We start from the raw sequence: 18,335 nt of genomic DNA, 5'->3' as shown, positions 1-18,335 counted from the left end.
AAGCTCCTCTGTGTCACCAGGTCTTGCATGACCCTGGCAGGTGGCAACAAGTGACACAGCAGCAATTCTCCAGACATATCCATCCAAACTCCTCTTTCCTCCTTTCTCTGTTTTTTCCTGCAGTGGAGGTGGTGCTGTGTTGTGCAGCCACTTGCCATTTCTGGGGGAATAGAGCAATGAAAGATCCCACTCACCGTGTCCATTTATCTTCTCCAATTTCAAAAGCAAGAGGTCTGGTCTGTACTGGTCTTTCAGAGTCCCTTGACAGTTAATGGAGTGAGGCATCTCCAGAAAACACTCTGCCATGAAGAAGGTGTTTAAGAGACATTGGAGGAATGGCCCTTTGGAGGTGTCCATCTATCACAGAGGGAGCCTTGCAGCTTGTTTGCATTGGACTCTACTCTCCCACACTATTAGAGATGGAGGAGATGAATCCTGCCCAGAACACCAATACTGCTTGATAAGACAGCACTGTGGACAGATTCCCCAGGTTTCCAAGTTTCTTCCCAGCTTTGAAAACCACAAAAGAAGCGTAAAAAGCCCCAGAAATCTTCTTAAAATTGACCAGAAAGCAAAAGTCAGACTCACTTGGTAATAAAACTTCATTTGTGACAGAGAAAGTCATACAGCAAGATATCCTGGATATCTTTAAGATAAACATACAAGGCTCATGTTTGTTTAAAGCCAGGTGGTTAAATCTACAGTAGCCACAGCTGGAGACAGCCATTGCATCAGGAGAACGCAGCTGTATGGCTGCTTCTTCGTTGGACCAGGAATGTCACCAACAGAGCAACCTTTGGGGCTGCCAAATAGTCCATGCTGCCTCCATTCCTGCCCTAAACCCCTGGCACAGCTGGCCTTGGCACCTGGGTTTTGGATACCCTTCACTCCCAAAGCTTTCATTCTCTTCAAAGGATTCTCGTTGTCTTTGATTGCAAGAAAAGCAGCGCCAAGCTGTTGAATTAATAGCTCCTCCACCCTTGGCCCTCACCTCTGGCCCCTGGCCTGCTAATGCATTTTGATTTGTGCGTGGACAACATATCCCTGGAACTCTTCCATCATAACAAGTTTAGGGAAAAATGCCTTGTGCTATAAAGGAAGTAATAATATCGAGTTTGGAAAACTATATAGCAGTTTGAATGGACTTGAAAGCCTACACCATCACACTCCTGTTACTGCCAAGACAAAGCCTGTCAGACTCCCGTGTCCTGTAGGAAGAAGCTGCAGAGTTCGCTGAGGGACAACACAGGCCCTTCCTGAAGTCCACCGGGGAAGGGAAGGAGGAGCTGGGGGTGAAGCTGCTGCTTGTGGCTCCTTCCATGGCTCACAAAGCACCCCCAGACAACACACTAAATAAGCCATTCATGTTCACTGGAGGTGGGAAAGGAAGTGTGAGATGTAATTTTTAGTGAAGAATATCTAGTCTGGACAGTAGGAAAGACTGTCCAAGGCTGAAGACAACGCTGCCATGGAATGGACTGCCAAGGGAGGTTGTGGGATGTCCATCTGTGGATGTCTTCAAGGGCATACTAGATATAGGGAATGAGTTTAGCTGTATTGCATGCCTTGGGATCTTTCTACAACTCCATGAAAACCTGCTTTTAAGAAAACTACTTCTGCTGAAGTATGGAGAACAGAATTCATCTCATTCAACCCTTAAAGACATAAACTTGTCTCAGATGCTTACCTGAAGAAAGATGACAAACTTTCTCCACTCATTAGAGGACTAGAAGGCCATCTTGGACAACTAAGCTGTCATGCAGGCTGCTAAAGTTCATCGAGATGAATCTGGCCTTGATGACAGATTGTTAAAAGCTCTGCACAGGAGAAAAGTTCTGAGAGCAAAGAGCTTTTATGAAAAGGTCCAAGGATAGAGAGGGTAGAAAAACAGAGGCTATGAACAAGGTCCAGATATTTATCAGGTAAGAAACAGCCACTGGAAAAGGTTACTGGAGTTCTCTGTCATTTGAAGTGTTTTGGTCAGGGAAGGCCTTTGGGGCTGTGCCAGGTTCTCTGAGTGGAGAGGCTGTGCGGTAATCAGTGGCATTTCTGAAGCAGATTGGAGTGGACCAGGAATAATCCCGATTATGTGCTGCCATGGCAGCCTAGATGCAACTTCTGAGAAGAGACAGGCTTTGCAAACCACACTTCTTTCTAGTCACCCCATAACAGTTTGAATAATGTTGCTCCATTCAGCTGCAAAGCAAAGTGCTTGGCTCTGCTGTCACCCCATCACAGCTCCAATTTGAGAATACTTGTGGACAATCTCCACACGTGACCCACCTCTGCAGATCAGCTCATGGTTTAGGAATGGAGTGCTCTCTACTGCAAAGGCACACATTTTTTAAGAACAGTACAAAATTCATCAAGAGAAGGCCAGTATGAGCAGGGGAATACCTCTCCTGTATTTCTAGCATCCTTGCTTCACCCAACAGTGAAAGAGGCTCTTGAATTGTGTTGAGGAGCCATAGAGTGAAATTTTGAACACAAAAGAGAGAGAGGGAGAGAGAGAGAATACGAAGCATAATTGCAGGTGGAGGTTGGGAGAATGTAAATACCATTCGACTTGAAAAAATAATTTCACACGCTAGCAAACAAAAATGGAATTTATAAGGAGTTTATTGGATTGGTAAAATGTAACAAAAAAGCATTTGTGATACTTCTTCTGCAAAGAAAAAAAAAGGCATCTGGCGATTTTGCATATTTATTTTCCCTTACAAAACATTAGAAAAGCATAACTGATAAAAAGGATAACGACTGAGAGAGCAGAGCAGAGAGGAAAATACATCTCAATATAATTGGATAATGTGTAATAAAAATACAGAAAACACATGCTTCAAACAGCTTTCATTCTCTTACTGTAAAAAGTCATTTTACGTGTTGGATAAAAAATATATGCCGGTTGCTCTGAAAATTGCAGTTTAGAAGAGGTAACTAGCTGAGAACAAAATATATATATCTATATATATTTATAAATATAGAAAATGTGTATATGCTGCATCTGTCCTCAGAACAAACTGGAATAAAATGGGTTTCAATTCATGCACACAAGTTACCAGAGAAAAAAACAACTTCATATATTACCCAGCAGACCAATCCTGTGAGGTGCTGGTTGCAATTCCTGAATGCCCTCCTAGCCCCGTGGAAGCAGTCAATGAAGGAGACAAGTGGCCTGATGGGTTTGGTGACAAGGGAGGCTACGCAGAAGCTCACAGGAGGTGCACTCAGCAACTCGCAGGATTCGGGGAAACTCCAACCTCAGCAGGATTGGGCACCTCGCAGACTTTGTTAGTGCTTGTGCTCAGCAAGGGCTAAAAACTCTGGTACTCCCAAGCTCTGACAGATAAGAGGCCAGTCCTAAAAGCTCAAGTAATGTTACTTCATTAGGGTCTGAGGGCATGGAGTGTGCAGCAGAAGACATCTCTCATACAGGGAATATCTCCTTGTGCCCCTTTCTTGCCCAGATACCTAGTGATTCACATTTAAAAGGAAGATGCTTCCCCTGCCACTGAGAGCCTCTGTCCGCTGGCACAGGACAAGAAGTGTGGTCAGTCACACTTCCCTCTCAACTGCAACCAAGGCAACAATGCAAAACCTTCTCTATTTCAAAGGCTAAACCAACAGCCACCATAAAGCTGAAATGCCACCTCACGCCTGGCCTCGTCATCCACCACGAATTACTGTGCCTCCACCAACCATCCTCACCGGTGAACCCTAGAGCAGACAGCTCTATAGGTGGCAGGGATAGGCCAAAACTTAGCAGCTATGTAGGACAAATACATTCCTGGGGGCATTTTCTCCTTGCAATTTTAAACACAAGCCATGGCATGGCAAACTATAGGACCCTTAAAGAAACTGAAGTCTCACCAAGGCAGATCTTGTCTAGCAAGATCATGAGAAAGTCCAAGCATAACCCTGCTCTGCACATACCTCTACCAGTACTCAGTCCTTGCTCTCTGGAGGGACAGCAGAGGAGGTCATAGTGATGATAAACCATCAAATCATTCCCATTGCTGCATTTCCAATAAAGCTTGCGTTTTCTCTCTGATCACAGCAGGGAGAAGTTTCCCAAAATACGATTTCAGGGATTGGAATTGAGAGCACATCAGCCTTTTTAGTAAAGTAGCACCAATCAAACACCCAGCCTTTGGTTCACCTTCAAATTTTCTTATATAAAAAAAATGAACAATGGAGAACTTCTAAGAGACGATAGTCAGTGAATAAAATCCCCAGATATGAATGACTCTGGAGTTCTGATAAGATAAAGACATTAGAGGAGATATATCCAAGTACCTCTGCTTAATGAACAGTTGCCTACCAGACAGTGAGGTGTGTTAAGCAAGACAACAAGCAGTGCTGATGGGATAAGCCATTGCTCTGCATATCCCAACAGAGAACTGATGCTTAGAATTAACCTCTTGCTCCTCTACATCATTCACATAGTTCTCATTGCTGCTCAACACTAGGGATATTTGTCTGCTGCCTATGAAGAAACACTGCAGGTCTCTGAAAAGGCACATAGTGAAGAAAGTGGAATACACTAAAGGCAGCTCTGTTAATAGCCTACTCCTCACCTTGCTGGTCGTTCTGCTTGGATGCTTGTCAGGTGCTTAGCTACTTAGGCATTAGGCACATTAGAAATACTACTTTTCAGGTGGATAAAGCAAAGAACTATATCAGGCTCAAGAGACAAGGCAGAAAACGTCCATTTGCCAAACCGAAATGGGTTTCTGACCCATACAGAGCTGTCAGTAAAGCATTGGCAGATGTAAAAAAAGTGCCCCAGTTCTGTATTTTCAATGGGTGCCATCTCAACATAGTTGAAAGGCAAACCACAACCTCCGGCTGTGCATTTCAGTGCAAACTGCTCTCATCTCATGCTGCTTTGAATGAAACATTAGCAGAAAGGCAGCCTAATTGGAACAGGATCTTCTCCTCCCTCCCTGCAAACCTAATCATTGCACACAGTCCCATAGCTCACAGCAGAGAACACACCTGTTTCTTGCAAAACAGTTGCAATAGGAAGGCAGGATCAAGTCCCAGGCTGGGCACAGACTCACCCTAGGGAGCAGGTGGACATTGCTTCATTAGCAGGCCCTCCCCACGCCTTTGCTGCAGCACTATAGCAAGATTGAGTTGGAGCAAACACTTTCAGAGGAGGTGCTGGGCTCTGGCTTGAGTTTAGGGAACATTTCAGAGGGAGGCATTTTTCTCCTTGGCAACCACCAAGGAAGACAATAAAAGCAGGAAAAAACTATACTATAAAAGAAGAAGAATGGCCATCTCCCTTTCATTTTGAATCCTGAGCACTTTCCCAAATGAAGGTATTCTTCCCATCTAGACTGCATATTTCAGAACTGGAAAATACTCTGGTGGCACTTTCTGGTCCTAAAGTCTAAGTGAGCTTTCCTAGACAGAGCTCCTAACTTTGTTTTAATTCAGTCCCTGTATCAAAATGGCTCTGTACCATATAGGGACCAAAGCAAGACTAGGACAGAACACATGATGATTATAAAGAATGACACCATGAAAATGCACATGGTCCCGACTACCAGAAATGCTGAGTAAGCAAAGCTATAGGACAAAATTATCCGGAGATGTAGGAACAGACATTAAAAAGAATTAAAGTGTTTGTGCCCTTTATTTTTTTGGGCCACATTTGTTATTTTCACCTCTCTCTCCCCCCAGATGAACTGGGGCAGGCCACTTCTTTTTCCTACTCAGCTTGGCTTTGCTCTCCAGGCTGTCACGCTGCTGGCACAGACCTGTGGAGACAGAACTTCCCGCACTTCAGGGGAATGCTGAAGTGAGGCTATTTTTTAAACATCAAAACTATTCCTGTTCACTGTACACTCTGCTTCCAAAAATAAAACAAGCATCCGAGTCTTTAAACAAGCGGACGGACCCTTTAAAGTTTCATAACAATGTTCTAAACCTGGGGTAGGAGGGATGGGAATGGGAATACATTTCCCTGCTTACGGGATATAATGAAACCAATGTTTCTGATTTGAAATGTAGGGAGTAACAAATCAGAGCTCTGTTGCTGAGCCCGTTCTGCCAGCCGGCCTCTGTGAGGAAAAGACAGTGAGAAAAGAGGATTTTTTTGCGCTGATGAACTTAAAATGAAAGGAGGGGCAATACACGGGAAGGAAGAGGGCAGACATGTACATGGCATGGAAATAACTTCCCTGGAGCAACCACACGAGCAGGCAGAAAAATGGCAAATAAAAACCTGTCTCCTTATTCCCTTAGCCCAGTTCCCAAAACTAGTTTGGGAATGAATTGGGGGAAGGGGAGGAGTGAGCAGCAATTTGAACACGGCAGATGCTCCAGTTTAAACCATATCTTCCCAAAGAGGAATCAAGGGTGGGGGCAGGGGACGTGGCTATTATTAATGTCCTTCCGTATATAGCAAAGCAGACATCCTGCATAATGGCAACACAATACATCAATAATAGCCCAAGAATAGCTTCCTACCATTTTTTTTCCCCCCTGACAGTTAGAAACATAAAGAGAAAAATCAAGCCGCTGAGATAAATAGCTGAGTCTCCACCCCCACCTCAAATTGCCTTGGCATATTTTAAGAGATAAATGGTTCTATAAGAAATTTAAATAGCTTTCTCTTTTCTTTTTTGGCAGCTGCAGGAACTGGGTCAGGTGTAGAAATTATTAATTTCGAAGCCTGAAAAACCCATGTTTGAAACTAAGGGTTTGGTTGGTTTTTTTTTCCCTTTAAAGCATCAGCTTTCTTAGAAGTAGAGTTAGAAAAACATAAAAAATAGTTGAGGGTTGTTTTTAAACAGAAGTCAGACCCAAAATAATTAAGTAACAGTGCAAGCTGCAGAAAAGGGACAATATACGTAACGGTTGAATGGACACAGCATCCCAAGTATCCATAGTGGATTGTTAATGTTTTCTTTGCATAGATTACACAATGGCTGTCATTTCTACTGACCAAATGCAGCACTGGGAGTATGCCTGGAAGAAGAAGACCAGGAGGCACCATTCTGTAGCTTCACCCTCACATTTCCGAAGAGATGAGAGATTACTACCAGAGTGACCAGCACCAAACACTTTTGCAGGGAATGCATTTACTTATTGCCAGGTCTCACCCCAGTGGGCTGATCTGCTTGAGCCTGTGCTCACTGGTGCTCAGGGATGGTGCACTTGGTACTGAACCATGCATAAATCACCGCTTTCTCCCTTCCACTCAAGTTACTCTTGCTTTACACATTGATACCAGGATTTCTATCCCAGCTTCTCTGCAGGATGCCAAAAGTCATCTCCCTCCTCATGACATATGTGGAAGGACCTCTTTGCAACTACAACTCCCTGATGCTTACAGAAAAGATAGGTCAAATCCTGTAGAAACTGCCCTGAGCAAGGAAATGCTGATACATAAACTCCCTCACAGGATAGCACACCAGTTAAGACCTGTAAAAGTTTCAATTTTCCTGTCCTACAAAGACGACCAAGATCTTGAAAGATACCCAGACAGCATGCAGCCCACTCCCCCCACTGCACGGCTGGTAAAATCCCCCTGTTCCTCATGCTCTGTGCCATGTCCCAAATCAGGTGGATACCTGAGGAGGAAGGCTGCCTTGTTTAAGCTGGCTGCATCTCTGCAGGGCTCACGGCTTGTGCTCTACTTCCCTTAGTGACCAATCAAAAATTTAAAAGGTGACAAAGACACAGATGTAAATAGAACTGCTGTGCCTAGAAAGTCAGAGCACAGATAGGATCAGAAGACAGACTGTAATTACAGGCCCTGCTACTTATTACATAGGCCAGTTATGCTACATGAGCCTTCAGTGGAAACTTCCTGTGTAATTAATAAAGGAGAAACAGAATACTTTTGCAATCACTTTTCTAGCATTCACTGTGGGGGTCCAATCCTGCCATCCTGGATTAGCTCTAATCATAGACAATCTTTCTCTGTGTAAACTGAAGGCATCTGTTCTGTAAGGCTAAAACAAAAAGGGGGGAAAAAAAAAGAAAAAGATAAAAAGGACAAACTCTCATTGCAAACCTACACCATGCAATCAAGAAGGAAAGGAAACCGATCCTGAAAACCCCCACCCTGATCGTAATCCGACAATGTTTTCAAGGCATCTGGTAAAAAGAAAGAAGAAAGAAGAATGCTATGAAATATTTAAAATCCTACTTCTCTCAGGAATATGTGAGAGGGGAGAGGTGAGTTTTAAAGGGCTGCATTATTTGCAAGTCAAAACCTGAAAGAAGCACCACCACCTTTTTGCATAGGAGCATGAGATGCCCTTGGCCCAAGCCAGCGCTGTCTTGAGAACAAGTACCAGGCGCTGATTCAACAGGGACTGGCATGACAAAGTTAAGGCTGTGTGTGAGCAGACCAAAGAAGCTGTCCTGCACACCATGGCACAAACTATGGGATGTTGAGGGAAGGCAAGTGAGTTAATAATACAGTAAAATAGCTGCATGTTTGCAGCCTGTAACTGATCCTCCTCATTTAAAGCTTCAATTGTGTTTTGAAGAGTATAGGAAATAGGGCATCCCCAAGCAGGGGAGTTCTCCTAAAAGCACTTCTCTTACAGCTGAGGCTTTTACTAAAGAGAGACATCCGAGGAAAATGAAACTGCTCTGTGAGGTCTGAGATGCGCTGAATGGCACTTTGTTTTGCTCTTTCACCTAGGATCTTTGTTTTGCTCCTTCACCTAGGATCTTGTCCTCTCCACTCTCAAATCTCCCCTGGTGTGGAGCACCTTTGCAGAAGGACCTCAGCCAGGCCTGGCCACTAGCCTAATCCCAATGGGCATCACAAAAAGCAGGCACAGAAAGAGGCTGGTCATGACCTGCTGTCATAAGGATGGAAGCCATGAAACAGACACTCAGGAGTTACCATTCTTGGCTGCGCCTTTGCCTCACTCACATCCACCTGCCTGCTGTACAGTTACAGTAGAAACCATAAAAGACTTCAGAACAAGTACTGGGCATACAAATGGGATCAAGATGGTCCTGAAACACTGAAACAAAAGACACTTCGGAACAAAACTGGCACAGCCACAATCCCCACAACACTTGCGTAAGATAGAAAGAAAGAATCCCTAGAATATATTTATCAAAAGCCATTTTATGCAGATTTTTCCTTCTGAATATTTAAAACATGGTGAATATTAAACTTCAGAGATTCTTAATACGTTCCAAAGCCCCACGGACCTTTGAAATGCTAGCTCATCAATATGCAACATCTAATCTTATCAAAAAACAGAGGGGAAAAAGAAAAACTATTCATCCTCTGCACACAGAGGTTACAGTGAGAATCCCAAGGAAAAAAAAAAAAGAAGAAACCAACTTCAAAAACTTCCAGCATCTTATGCAATAGGTTAAATTTACTCTGGTTGGGAAAGTTTCACTTTCTGCAAGAGAGAAAGCGCCTGTACGTGCACTGTTGCTGGAAGCTTCTTCTGAAGTGTGAGGTTGAAACTGTGTAGATGGATTACAGTAAGTAGTTTATTAAAAAAACCAAGGCTTGTGGCTTTGCATCCTGTTCCAATCCAATGCAGTCTCAGGATCCCCTCTCCAAAGGCCAGCAGACAGTGTGCCACCTAAAAATCTATCCTGGTCCAAAATGCTGTGGTTGAAATGGCTTTGCCTGTTTATAAAGTTTAGTGTTTCGTATCGCTTGCATCTGACCTTCAGCAGAAAGAAAAGCTCAGTTAAATTGTGCAAATATGTACCAAATGGGAGCAAGGGAAAGCAGCCAAAAATGCTGCATGAGCTTTTGCAGGGCTGCAGCCTTTTAGAAGCACCAGTGAGATGAACTGGATGAGAGGCCAAATTGATTTAGGCTCCAGGCAGGAGCTTAAAACACCATGACATCCAAATTCACAAAGAAAATGTTCAGTTACTGCGACCCCAAATTTCCTGCACATGAAAACACTGTTTTCTTTCATCTTTCGGAGATGCTCGTTCTGTAATCCAACATTTAAAAATGAACAAACAAACAAGAGTCAGCTGACAAAGGATTCTTGCTGGTGAATGGAAGTAGGTCACTGAGTATTTTCCCTTTACAGTCTGGCTTAATATTAGCACTGTACACAGAACAGTAAAAAAACTGCACTGGAGACAGGGAAAGACTCTAATTTTGTCTTTTCTATGAAAATTAACATTAACATTCTGCCTCCCCAGTACCCAATATCTGGTTAATTAAAAAGAAAACTCCACAAAGCAAATCACACACTAAATTAAACAACAACAAAACCCCCTTACTGGTCAGCCTGCATTTAAAGACATCTAAGTATGAGTAATCAGGCAGAGAGGAATTTTCCTGAAGGAACATAAAAGAAAATGAAAGCTCCACGTACAAGACCAAATAAAATCTTGTGTCTCTCACGAATGCAAATTCTGGCTGCCTTTTTACACAAACATATTAAAAGAATAAAACTGGAGGAGAAAATAAAAGAGGAAAAACTAATAAATTCAGTTTTGGAGGAAAAAAAAATACTTAAACCCAAACAAACTATCCTTCAAACAAATTTCTTCACGATAAATCCCTGCAATCATGTGGTTCTAAATTACATGGTTAAATATGACTGAAAAAGTAAGGCACAATTTCATAATCATTTAAAAAGCAATAATTATAATCATTTTCTTTGATATCCATGTGGCAGGCCACTGATACTATGGATGCACAAAACTACTTGATTAAAGATCTGGAAAAGTTTTTCCAGCTACTAGCTAAGACTCACAATGCCCCTGTGAAGTAAGTAACATACCATCTTCACTGGAAAGACGGGTACACGTTGAGCAAATGGAAAAAGTGAGTAAGAGCTGCTTGTGGACAAAGGGAGACAGAGGCAAAACAGCAGAGACGTCCCAAGTGTCCTGTTGCTGGTGAGGGACTCTAACCCCTGGAAATGTAAAGGTAATGCCACTACCTGGGGCTTCTGTTTCCTTCCTCATTTTCTAGAAGATCTAGGTATGCTGAGAAATGTGGATAAACAGCAACATTTTTAAAAAGTAGTAATTTGAACTGAATGCTCTTGATAGCAGTCATCAACCCCATTGCTTCCACAGCTAACGTGAAGCTAAAACGACCAGGAAGAGGTAGCCAGTGATAAAGCCCAGTGGCGTATGAGTAGCAGCGCTCCACATTGCAGCCTGTATTTCTGCTTAGTTGTAGCCCCACGACCACCTCACGTCTGAGTGTGACAGCACGTGCCAGAGAGGTCTGCAAGTGCTTGAGCTTAGTTTTTTCAGACCACAGCCTAGAGTTTGCAGGCTGAAATGAGAGTTATTCCTCAACACCCAGATGGAAACCTACCGAGGTTATGGGTTTTCTCTTAGATTTTTATCTGCTGGGTGAAAGTTATAATTTCACAAGTTTAAAGTCTACTCCCTCTCATGCTCTGAATGCCAATCGACTGTTGCAAAGTCAAACTTGAAATGCTGAGGAAGCCAAGTAGTATTTCTAGAAATGTTTAAGAAGAAATGCCATTCCCGAGCCCAGAAATGTATGTGTAGATGAAGTTCAATCAGTATCCCTTGATCTTCATGGCAGTTGCCACAATGTGCTTATATTCATCAGTAATTTCAGGGGGAAAAAAACCCAAAGAAGAAAACAGCAATTGCCACAGAAAAAAAAGACCCTGGCACTCCTCATAGCCAGCCATGCCATGGCTTTTAGATAGGAAAGAAAAATGAACCCAACAGAAGTAACACTGTTATTTTAAGAAGAGTCACATTATTTGGATTGTTCTAACAAAGGAAACAGTGACTTCAAAATTAGCAAAACCAGTTAAAAATAGGGAAAGTCTATCTTGTGAAAAATTCAAAGCTCTTTCTATTTCACCAGGTCCAATATTGAACCATTTCCCAAGAACACATGTGATTATTTTTAAACAGAATTTTTATCCAAAGAAGTTTTCAAAATCATCAGAGCAGAAGAAACCCAAGAACTACAGTAAAATGAGAAAGATGACATGGGGTTTTTGACAAATGAAAATATTTGTTAACAATCCTGAAATTTATTTAGATAAAAACTCAAAATGGTTTTAATTATAAAAGCACCCCACCCCCATTGCAAAAAGAGAGAATTTCTCATTTAAAAAAATGGCTCTTCTGACATCACAAAATTTAGTGTAAAAATTGTGACCAGCTCTAACTGGAAATAGTGTTCTCACAGCTCTCTCTTAGTACCATCTGCAAGTTAATAAAGTACAAAGAGTTCCTGCTATCCTTTGGCAACAAAACCTCAATTACCATCACTAGTGTTTTCTCATGGGAATTTCACCACACTGAGATTCCTCAGCACCTCTCTCTCTGACAGCCCAGAATTACAGTGCTAAAGTCTATATAAGGCATAGTCAACCCAACACGGAGAACAAAGAGCAAATCCATACTAGGAACCAACTGCAGGAACCGGGCATCAACAGAAAACAGTTATAAACCCAAATCCTTCTGAGCCATTCAGCTGAAGCACCAGGTGTCTAACATTTATCTCTGATACTGAAGGAAGTAAAGGCACAGGATTTTCCTCGAGGACCTTCTCTTGGGCCCTGTTATCCCTCTTCTGCTGGACCTTCTCCAAATCAAGAGGAACCAGCATTTACCATACCCAAACTAGGCTTGGCTGGCCACGGCCAGGCAGCAGCATAGCAGGTCCAGGGGGTTTTCAGTATGACTTATTCACTCCAACAATCACCATTTCTCTAAAGGACACTTTTCTTCTCATTATTCTCAGGCACATATTGCTGACAGGCAGAAAACCAGCCCAAGGCCTATGTCTCATGAAAGTCTCGCTCCTGCCGTCAGGATGAACACTGTAATGTAGAGTTCACTGTGATAAACACTTTGGTACTCCCACACCTCTATGATTAAGTTGTTACCCAAGTGTTTTGCAGCCATGGTAAAAATCTAAGAATTAAACTATTAAAAACCAAAACCAAAACGAAAGGTGCGTTATCAGATAGGCCAAGGCAATGCTGTTGCTTCCTGCTTTTTAAAGCAACGTTCAGGCAACGATTAAAATAAGTGACAATAAAACCATCACATTCACAGAATACTACTGTTAGCCTTGGGGATATGCTTAAGGATTGGGCTGTAACCAAGGCAACCCAATCTTCTGGAGAAAGTTTAAGTAGACAGTTTTAAAGCCACGGTTCAAAGATATAGTAAATCTGGCTGTAGGGCTACTTATGACATATGGAAAGTGCCACAGCCAAGTGACACAAAGCACTCATCTTGTAATAACTCATCCTCCTGTTGTCCAAATGTTAATGTTGGATCAGCCACCGGGTGCCCTCCTGCTGTTGGCACAAAGGCGACACAGGAGCCGTTTCACGTGTTCTGAGTAATTTGACAGAAATCCGGCTGTGCCCACATCCTACCCAGACCAAATCTGTATGACTGGGTGATACAGAATCAATCTGGTATTAATGACTGTAGACCCATGGCTTATGTCACACCATGCAATGGCTTTAAGCCTGTGCTTAAACAAACCCCAAGAGCTTAAATGTTTTGCTAAATTAGGACCTGATCCTGGACCCTTCTGGGTCCTGTCTGGCCACAAAAATCATGAGAACAGGCCCTGGTTGTCAACAAATACCAGACAAAGTCAAAGCAGCATAAGTAAAAACTGCAGGCTTGAATGGAAATGTCTATGTGATCTTCCAATTCTTTCTGAAAGGAACAGTTTGGACATTACCACAGCCATTGATTACACGGATTTTTATCATGGCTGAGAAGTCTACCTTTAAGAAAAGCAATGTGTCTTTGGCAAGAAGCCGCCTTCTTTGGAACAGAAAAACAGGATACATTATAAATATGTGATAAATAGTGTGATGAAGAAATATCCCAGTGGTTCTTAATTGCAGTGCAACTGAGATAAGTCCACCAGCATTTCCTAATTAAATCCTGAAGCGTGAGAGGGGAGATTTCCAGACACATGCCGGTGATGAGAGCCTCTGTGATGTACACACATTTGTGCAATATCTTCTGAATATATTTATAGCCATTTTAGAATCCAAACCCACATGCACTACACAAAATAGAGTGTTTTAGACTCTTACTCCTTCCAACAGGCAGATGACTTTGGTGTTTCGGGGTGAAAAACAAAAGCATGTCCAGAGGTATCAGGCCTAGAAATTAGCCACAGTACCTCAAATATCAAAACTGCCCAATCTTTGTCAAACATCTTCCATCCGTGGAGTATTTAATGCTTGAGAAGTTTGGCTCTCACCTCCTGGCATGTCATTCCAACTCACCACAGCACCCTAATAACACAGAGGGTTCAGATCTAGATCTTCTGGCTGGCCCTTAGCTTTGAAATGGGCTGGAATGCCAAACCTACATACCAGCAAACTTCTCTGGAAAGAGAAGACATAACTCCAAAGATCAGTAGTCTGGGCCAATCTGTGATCAGTTGAATTCCCACAACGCCCCTGGAAAGCTGTAAAGAAGCCCTCTCACTCAGAGGGCAGAAGATGAGAAGCCATATGACTTGCTCCAGGTCCAGCCTATGGCAAGGCAATAAAAAGCCCCAAAGCTCTGGAGTTCTGTTCTCCATAGCCTAGGCTACATTCTGCAGGAAGGCACAATAACTCTTTTTCATTAATAACCTCAGTGTTATTCAAGAGAGTCTCATCAGCCACTTGATTTAACACTAACAAGAATAAGGAAGATTAGAGCTACGTTTGCTGCCTGATGAATGGCTTATTCTGCACCTGGGTGCATAACAGCCTCCCCTGTGCTTGCATAGATGTAAAATCCTCCACAGGGATAGAATGATGTTAGCAATCCCAGCTCCGACCTCCTGTGTTTTTGTAGGGTTAGGTCAAACTGAACTTGCTAAATAGCTGTGAGGCTTTTTGGACTGGTAACGGTGCAGACTGCATGTAAAGAAGCGAGCTCAGAAGCACCTTATGTGCTATGGGTCAGGGAGCAGGAGCCCAGATGGAACCTGGCAAGAGACACAGTGCAAAAAAATCTGTTTATGTCTGAGGCAGTAAAATTCTTGAAGGCCAAGGTAGAAATTTAGTATAAAAAGGCAAACTGCTTCAGCACAGCCACTGTGGTGGTGAACGATTTCTTTTGGTTAATGAAGCCACCCTTCTACAAAGAAGGATTCATTCTGAGCTGTGAATTTTGGGAAAATTCCCTGACACTGATGGGGTTTGCCAATATATAAACTGTGTAAGGAACAGAGATTTCAGGCTGGTATTTCTGCATTTGAATTTACAGTTAAATTTCACAGTGCTCCTGCATAAAGGTTAGTGCTAAACTGAAAGGAAAAGCACCATTTGCAGGAGCTGCAGTGAGCATCTCCATTTTTCCTCTTTGTTTCCTACTGGTTTCGTTCATCTAACTTTTCTTTGCAGCATTAGTGGGTTTAATTATAATCAGGCTTCTGTTATAGAGAATAAAGATGAAAGAACCACATTCTTATTGTTTTCCAGTAGGTGGATGAAAAAACCTCTTATAACTTACTCTTGAAAAGTGCCAGTTTGTCACTTATACGGTCAATCAGCCTGAAACTGTTTCAGTTCTGCTCCTTAATTTGTTAAGTGCAAAGAAAGGTATTTTCTTTGATTACATCTGCAAATAAGATATTAATGTCAATTCAGTGATATGAAAATTACTCCCTCACTATGTAATTTGCACCTTAGTTATTATGGGTTTCATGAACAAGAATATTATAGCTGCTCAGTGCTGTGGATTTCTCCTTTTTTTTAATTAACCAAACTAAAAAAAAGAACAAACCCAAAAACCAACACCCATCAACATGAGAAACAAAATTACCTGTACCCAGCTTTTATTCACCTTGGCATACTTATTAATTCTGGTTGGCCCAACACTTCTCTCCAGTGACATTTCACCAGGGAGAAGTTGTAAGCGGCTGGGATGAAAACAAAAGAGGGAAATAAAGAGCTTACTTTTTGGAATGGCATAGAGAAGGGTTTAATACCTTTCCTTGGTTTTCTTCAGATAAAACCAAACGTCAGCACAGATTTAGGAGGATCTCTTTTGACGTTGTTGAAATAAGATCCTTATTTTTTGCTTTTTAATGAGAACTCTGGATCATGTGTGTTATCATCAGAGAAATGTATCTCACAAGGACTGATTCAGTGGAAGGAAAATCCTCCCATTGCAATAAACAGGAGATGGAATAAGACTCTATTGCTTAAATGTCTACCCAGAAAGCAACACTGCCAATGGTCCCACTGGAACGGGCTGTGTGAGAGTGGCATAAGGTTTCTTCTGAGCATCACTTTGCACTGCAGTTCTATGTAGGCTTCTTTTATTTAACCACTGGGATTATTAAAAAAAAGTGTTTCTATATTCCAAGACTTTCTCAATGGACATGTTGGTTTACTCCTCTGGTAAATCAAAAGCACATTGTGTATGTGTGTGTGTGTGTGTAGTGTATAGTGTGTAGTGTGTGCAAGCTCACGTCTTTCTGTGATTGCTCATATATTGTGAGCTGGAAGCATCACTACTGAATAAATTTATGCAATAGCAAAATATAATTTCATAAGAAAAAGAAAAAGCCCTATTGAACTGGAAGGAAATGAAGACAAGTAAGGGCCTACTAAAGAAAAGATAGATAACAAATATGTGTCCCAAGGATACAAGGTCACACTCATGCTCTTAGGTGCAGTACAGATGAAGTTGTATTGCTTTTGTTGTGATGCAATGAGTGCTGGGTCTACTCCCACACTTTCTAGGGCAGTGGAGCTACTTCTGCTTGTGATCCAGATGCTATGGAAGTCAAAGAGATGCTCCCTATGACTCCAATGACAGCTGGTCATGTTCGCAAAATAACTTGGGAGAAAGAACTAGCTCAGCCATCTTTCACCTTCTCCCTTCATGTACTACTTAAGAGACAGGATTTAAACACAGAAATATATCTCTTAAGTAGTATATGTCAGGACCATGTTCAGACCTCCTTCTACAGGCAGATAACTTAGATACTGTGACTGCTTGTCTCCATCAGGTGCAGAGACAGCAGGCGGTCTAACTCACTTGCTGCTCTCTTGTAAAGTCAGGTCTAAATTAGGTGTCTGTCATGGGCAGTCTGAACATGGCTTCTTGTACTGCCCTCTTGTTCCAAGGCCTTCCAGTTTCACTTTTTTTTTTTTTTTAAAAAAAGAAAAAACCCAGAGATTGAGACCCTAGGCTGGAAAGAAATCATGCAAAGCTTGTGCAATATCCCCCAACGGGCATCCTGGGAAGGGTCACAGTTGATACTCAGAGATCAGTGCTGGCCTTGGCAGTCAGAGCCTGGATCCGAGCAGAGTTGCAGGTCTTGCAAAGGATGTGCCCATCCAGAGGGTAACAGCCCTGATTGTCCCCTTCAGACAGGAGGCCACCGCAGTCCTAGGAAATAAGCCAAAAGAAAGAGCAAATAAGAAAGAACAACATGAAGCAAAGAATCTATCGGTTAAAGAAACTTCTCCCTCACTCTCCACCTTGTAATGGGATCCAGCCTGAGTCGGCGTAAAGCACGAAGCCGAAGTACGTGATGTCTTTCACGATTAAGCCATTTCCTGATAAGAGACAATGCTGCAGAGAAGATGAGCTCCCAAGCTCTCTGCTGAATTTAATCCAATTGAAAATAAAAGGAGATTATTCCTTTCACATTTCTGAGGAAGGAAAGGTCTTTAGCATTGGAGAAAACGTCAAACTTAAGCACCTATTTATTAATGCATAAAAGGTTAAAAAAGAAGCATCACTTGGAAAGAAGTTTGGTACTGATATCTGACTACAGGTAATCTCCTTTGGAAGAGTTAATGCCACAGGACTGTAGCAACCATTCCAGGAGTGACAGCTAAGGAAACTCCCTGCCTATCTTCCCTTACCTGAATTGTCACCTGTGTTTGTATTGCAATTGGCCCAAAAGGTTGTAGCTGAAAGGAGGATGTCACTGAGAAAGGCATAAGAAAATCCCACTAAAAGGCCCTAAACCTCCTCCAGACCTCAGCCTCTAAGTATATAAGGTTAAGTATCACTGCTAGGAAAGCTGGGAATTATCCCTCACTGTGTGATCAGGCACTTATTTGGACCAACACTGCTGATGAGTCAGGGCATATCATCATAAACCTGTGTTTGTAAATATACCTGGCAAGCGAGTGGTGGAAAGAGGAATATATATCATTGTTGATCCTTTTGAGATAGGTGAGGCACGTGGAGACCAAGGCCAAGTGAGTGCCTGTGTCCTGTGGTCTCCATTGCATCTACTTCTGACAGTCAGGTGTGTGAAGCCTTGGTGTCTCAGCTGCCAGCATGGGGACATACTGTGTGATGGAAAAATTTAGTGCAGGAACTCCCCAGCATCTTTAAAAGATTGAGCCTCAGTAATG

At 42.4% G+C, this 18,335-nt stretch overlaps 1 protein-coding gene across 5 annotated transcripts in view; it reads right to left on the bottom strand.

Moving 5' to 3' along the window:
- Positions 1 to 2,629: 2,629 nt before the first annotated feature.
- LPP (LIM domain containing preferred translocation partner in lipoma) overlaps positions 2,630 to 18,335 on the bottom strand; it is a 347,202-nt gene continuing 331,496 nt past the window's right edge. For all 5 annotated transcript variants that reach the window (XM_062005358.1, XM_062005357.1, XM_062005356.1 and 2 more), the window contains one exon: positions 2,630 to 17,352. In XM_062005358.1, coding sequence (XP_061861342.1) covers positions 17,224 to 17,352 — 129 coding nt within the window. In that variant the 3' untranslated portion in view covers positions 2,630 to 17,223. The remainder of the gene's footprint in view (positions 17,353 to 18,335) is intronic.

Source organism: Colius striatus, chromosome 12 (genome assembly GCF_028858725.1).
Source record: "Colius striatus isolate bColStr4 chromosome 12, bColStr4.1.hap1, whole genome shotgun sequence".
NCBI lineage: Eukaryota > Metazoa > Chordata > Aves > Coliiformes > Coliidae > Colius > Colius striatus.
The sequence above is the reverse complement of the archived record's forward strand: the minus strand, read 5'-3'. Positions and strand labels throughout refer to the sequence as shown.